We start from the raw sequence: 5,825 nt of genomic DNA, 5'->3' as shown, positions 1-5,825 counted from the left end.
TAGGAGGTTTTGACTAAGTTAAGTATTTTCTTTGCAAACCTAACGTCTAGGAATATTAAACAAAGTTATGTGATGTGCCTAAATGAACATATTCCTATCATTTTGTGTAAGTTGGGGAAGATATTTCCACCCAATTTCTTCGACTCCATGGAACATCTATGTGTACATCTTCATTACAAAGCCCTCTTGCAATTATGGTGGATGTATCCTTTGAAAGATTTTTGCGCAAGTTGAAGAACACAATACGTAACAAGGCACGATTCGAAGGATCCATATGCAATACGTAGTTGGTTAGAGAGACATCTATATTTTGTCAGCATTACTTCAGCGATTCATTAATGACCAAGGAAAAAAAAACTAGGCGGCAAGAATTTCATGATGTCAACGATCAAAACTCAGATATTTTGACCATATTTCTACATCATGGTCAACCGATTGGCTCTGAAAAATTTAGATGGCTTACGAATGAGGAATATCATGATGTTGCTACGTTCTACTAAGTTGTGTTGAAATCAAGCCCTTCGTGAGGTGCAAAAAGTTAATCCATCAAGTAGATTCATTTTTTTCCAATAAACAATTATAAGTTCCAACATTTGTATACAATTTCATAATGAAATTTAATTTATTATAGTAAGTACGAGAATACCACGCGTTCATAAATGCCAGATATAAGTGATTCTTGTGTTGAGGATCTGTTGCAGACAAATTTTTTTGTCTGAATTAAAAGCTATGTAAGATTATATAATTAATTATTCGTAATCATTGAAACATATATACGTCAATTAACTTCATTTTGGTCGTAGGCAACATTGCAAAAAACTGAATTCAATTCTCCTATCATTAACCAAGTTTCATTCTGGCCATTGCAGAAAGTGAATACTTACTAAGGTTACAATGAGTTTAATTTCCATTCTGTTAATGATACATCGTACAAGGACACCAATAATTCAGGATTCAATTTCACGGTCATTCAAGTTAGGGTCAATGTATCGAATTTTAATGTCACCTTGACGAGATAATTGAGGTTGAGAACTCGGTTTTTTCACTGAAACAAACAGTACTTTTTAAATGTTCTTGGTATGATACTCATCCTAGATCAGGGACGCGTACAAAAGAAGTATGACATTTTTTATGTTAATTATAAAAGAATTTTAGGATTTTACGAACCATTTGTGTTTGCTACACAAGTTTCACAAGTTGTATACTTGAATTACCCAACAAGTGAAAGAGCGAATTCTGATTGGCTGTTCGTGAGCAGTTTAAGAAAAAGAGCATATGTTACAGATATGGAGTCACGTGTAAACGTAGTTGATGCAACAACAGATGCTTTTCAAAACAACGAAAGTCAAAATAATGCATCAAAAATCTATTCTTGTTGACATCACAAGATCTTGTCGATGTCACGGTTCTTTATGATAATGATCTTGATGTGAACAACAGTGACAGTGATAGAGACGATGTTCAAGTTTCAAGCGATGATGTCTTGTACAACGACAATGACAACGATTAGAGTTATCAATGCACTTTCTGTAACTCTGCTTGTTTTTTTAACCGTATCATGTATTTCTTAGTATAATTTAATGCTCTACTGACGTGGTTGCTTCTGTATAATTTAATGTAATATTTGAGATGTAAAGATTTCATTATCAGTATTGACATATCGGTTTGATGCTTCAAATACCACAATATTTTGCACGTAGTTTGTTTACTTCCCATTTATACGTATATATTACGTATCGCTACAAGAAAATACTGAATACACGACACTTAAAAGACAACGGTTTTACAAAAAAACCGTTGTCTTTTATTTTTTAATAACGGTTTTAGTGAAAACCGTTGTTTTTTAGCATTTTTTAAAGCAACGACAACGGTTTTAGAAAACCGTTGTGGATTAGCGTGTTTTTTGGACAAACAACAACGGTTTTGCTTAAACTGTCGCTATATTTAGCGACAGTTTTAAAACAAAAACCGTCGCAAACTGTCTATAAATATTCGCTTTTCGGTCCATTTTCCTCCACATGGCTACACATCTACGATAAATGTTTCTCTCTTAGACGATTTTAGTTTCGATTTATGGTAAGTTTTTTCGCTTCAATTCTTGGTAAATTTCTAAGTGTTAGTTAAGATCATGAATATTGTTAACTTAGTGAGATTGTAAGTTTTTTTTGGTAGATTTCTGAAATTATAAAAGTAATTTTTTTTTATTTTACACAAAAAAATTAGCGACGAATTATGTCTAAACCGTCGCTAATTTTAGCGACGGTATATCTTAAACCATCGCTAATGAGCGACGGCTTAGTCAAAACCCGTCGCTAAAATTAGCGACGGTATATCATAAACCGTCGCTAATTAGCGACGATTTTTGAAATACCGTCGCAATATGATAGCTACGACAACGGTTTAAAACTGTTGTCGTTGAACGCACTTTCAACAACACTGTCAGTTACAACGGTTTTCTGGCAGCTACGACAACGGAAAATATCCATTGTCGTTTTGCGTTTTTGCTGTAGTGTATGGCTTCACAGCAGCCTGGCAGCTCACTTGTGGATAACCGTATAGCTTTATCAATGCATGATGACATGTAAGTTGTTTTATTACGTTAAATAATTTATTAAAATAAACAGTAATATATTAGTACATAATACTGTAGTTTGTTACGTTATTATAAGATTTAATTCAATTATCTATAACACATTTAAGCCGCATAATGGAAAGGTGTCGAGATACATTACTTCTACATTCGAATTACAGACCTGCCTTATTGGCCATTCGTGGAAGTATGTCACACCTGAGCAGAAGCAGTGGTACTGGGATGAGTTCGTCATATGTACTATAATATTGAAATTTTACTTTGTCATTTTTTAATTATTTAGTTTTGTTAATATCAGTTTAAGTTAATTATAAATATTACTTCAAATTTTGCAGAAAACGTATAAGTGGACCGAAGCAGATGACGAGGCGATAAAAAATATATGGTTTAGGCAGTGTGGTAACCTTTACCGCCACACCATACGCTTGTGGAGAAATTATGGCCGGTATCCACAGAAAGTGAGCGAGGAAAAATGGACGAGTTGGAATGCTATTTGGGAAAGTGAATATTGGAAAGCGAGGGCTTCAAAGAACAAGGACAACAGAAACAACGAGCCTGCAGGTAGGGACTAACACAACCAAGCATATTGCAGGATCGAGGTCATATGCTGAATATGGAGATACTCTGGTAACTAACTTGTTTATTATCAACATTATATACGTATATCGTATAATCATTCTCATTACAAGTAATACCATTATTGTTATTGTTATTCAATTTTGTATGCAGTGTCAACAGCATGGGCGAGACCCTGCATCATGGGAGTTGTATGTCCACACATATAAGCATGCATATGAGACGTTTGTCAACGAGCGATCGCAGCGTGTGGATGTAAGTTTCATTTTCTAAATTTATCGAAGTAATTTTATGTAATAATTCTTAAAATAAATATAATTCAAATAAGTAATATAAACTATATTCTTCCTCGTAGGAAGCTACAGAAACATATATAGCTGAGTCGTTGACGCCGTACGTGGATGGGACTATTCTGGAAGCATTGTACACATTAGGTCAACATTGTGTTCAAGTTGGTGACAGGTGGGCCAGAAAAAAGGAGAATTTATGGTTGTGGATCCATGGATTGTATGATTTATCCCGAGGAGATGGCTCCACGTCAATATGGAGGTTCTAGTAGCGCTGAGAGTTTTATGAAAGCTATTAGTCAGGAGACACAAAAATTGAAGGAGGATTTAACAACATCAAATGAATGATCTGACATACTAATGATGGAGTTCCAGGAGTCCAAAAAGAAGAACGAGTTGTTGAGGACTTGAATGTCCTCTTTGGAAGAGCAAGTACGTCTACTGGTCGCTGGCATGTCTCAAGGAGCACCTATGCAGCCATACGACAGTGCCTTCCACCAACAAAGTTCCTCCCACAATGGCCGCTTCAATAGGAGGCGGATCACATAGTGGCCACTTCACAGCAGGAGGATCACACAACGGCTGCTTTGTCACCACCATCACATGAGCATAGTTCTTTGTATGGACGCGGTTACTCACAGCAATATATTGGGTCATCACATGACTTGGGCCGAGACGATGATGATGACGATGACGATGATGATGGAGACGATGGTGATGGTGACGACCACGACGGTTACGCCGATGACGAGATTGAGGTACCGTAGGATTTTTTTATTTTCTGTTGATGATACTTATTGTACATTTTAGTTTAAATATCGTTCGAATTTTGTTTTTTTTAAATAACGATCTGATTCAGTTTGATATATATTAGTTTAATGTTCTTTTTTGAACAATTTTAATTTAATTTATTTTGTTTGATAAATATTCAAAAACATTATAACAAAATTTTAAAAAAAACCGTTAGCAACTGTTTGTGCAATTCCGTCGCTAAATATAAAAAATATTCATTATCAAAAATTTAAATATTTTAATTTCAAAAATATTATTTAAAATAAATAAATTAGCGACGATTTTTGAAAAACCGTTAGCAATTGTTTGTGCAATTCCGTCGCTAAATTTATCGACGATTTTTGAAAAACCATCGCTAATGTCCAACGACAATCGATATAGTGACGGCGGTCAAAATCGTCGCTAACAGTTTTAGCGACGGATTTGACCGTCGCAAAGTTGTTGTTGTTTTTTTTTTTTTTTTTTTTTTTTTTTGTATTGATCATGTGTGAGGATGGAATGTCAAAATTGATTCCAGAGCATGTTATTTTTACTATCTTTTGTTTAAGATAGATAAGTATCTTCACATTTTGGCATATATAATTTGGCAAAGAATTCTGTTAGACAGGGATAGGATGATATATATATATGTATATAATCTCATATAAACCTACTCATAATTTGGAAATCAGGGAGCACATCACTAAATTATCTCAAGAACCAATGGATGATATATGTATATACTTACGCATGCTAAAAGAGAAATTTAATCAATTAACCGAATTAAAATGGAAATTTCAGTTCATAAAACAAACTGATCATCAAACTCAAGCCCCATAAGAGTAAGCCCACACATGACATTCATCTTAACTTTACATAAATCCGATCCTAAAAAACAATCGAGAACGAAGGCAAAAACAACTTCTAAACATTGTGATTAATCACACATGGATAAAAGTTCTAAAGCCAAATTGCACCAGCATCTTTCAGCATTTTCTTGAGCTTCCCGTTGAGCTGAAAAGTCATGACTGTGTCCGCCGAGCCGACGAACTTTCCTCCGATGAACACGGCTGGAACCGTGGGGCTGCAACCGAGCTTCATCAACGCCCATTCCATTTCCCTACTTCTCGAATCCTCATCGAGCTCGTGGATCGTAGGGCTCACCCCTTGCTCATAGAAAAGTCTCTTTATAGCATGGCACATGCAACACGTACTCTTGCTGAAGATCACCACAGCTTTCTGCGAAGCTAGCTTTTCTATTCGATCCATCTACGAATCAAAGAGAAAGAAACAAGGTTCCCAAGCTGTAGTTTGAAAAAATATTTGTGGAGTTGGTTTGCTTTGTGACTTTTAGCATGTTAAGTGGGTATATTTATAGAGAGAAATATATAACATGATGAAGTGGTGATGGATTATAAAGGGAACAGATAAATCATGAAAAAGATGCAGATTCTTTTAGATATTTGGATAGATGCTGATAGAGATATTAAATCACATCATATAGTTAATTAATTTGAAAAAAATAATTCATTTACGTTGCATGGAAACCTTCGAAACATACTCATGATAATCTATCAGACATGCACTACCAAAAGCAGATT

At 34.9% G+C, this 5,825-nt stretch overlaps 1 protein-coding gene across 1 annotated transcript; it reads right to left on the bottom strand.

Annotated features, from left to right (window-relative positions):
* Positions 1-5,007: 5,007 nt before the first annotated feature.
* On the bottom strand, positions 5,008-5,591 carry LOC140961817 (monothiol glutaredoxin-S10). The gene has a single exon (XM_073420536.1). The coding sequence runs from the start codon at positions 5,491-5,493 to the stop codon at positions 5,185-5,187; it is 309 nt and encodes a 102-aa protein (XP_073276637.1). The 5' UTR covers positions 5,494-5,591; the 3' UTR covers positions 5,008-5,184.
* Positions 5,592-5,825: the final 234 nt, after the last annotated feature.

The sequence above is a fragment of the Primulina huaijiensis genome, chromosome 16, assembly GCF_012295235.1.
Source record: "Primulina huaijiensis isolate GDHJ02 chromosome 16, ASM1229523v2, whole genome shotgun sequence".
Taxonomy (NCBI): domain Eukaryota; kingdom Viridiplantae; phylum Streptophyta; class Magnoliopsida; order Lamiales; family Gesneriaceae; genus Primulina; species Primulina huaijiensis.
This window is presented reverse-complemented; position numbering and strand designations above follow the sequence as displayed.

What these genes read in the sequence shown, in the direction of transcription:
- LOC140961817 (XM_073420536.1), bottom strand. Translation starts at nt 5,493, where the DNA reads ATGGATCGAATAGAAAAGCTAGCTTCGCAGAAAGCTGTGGTGATCTTC.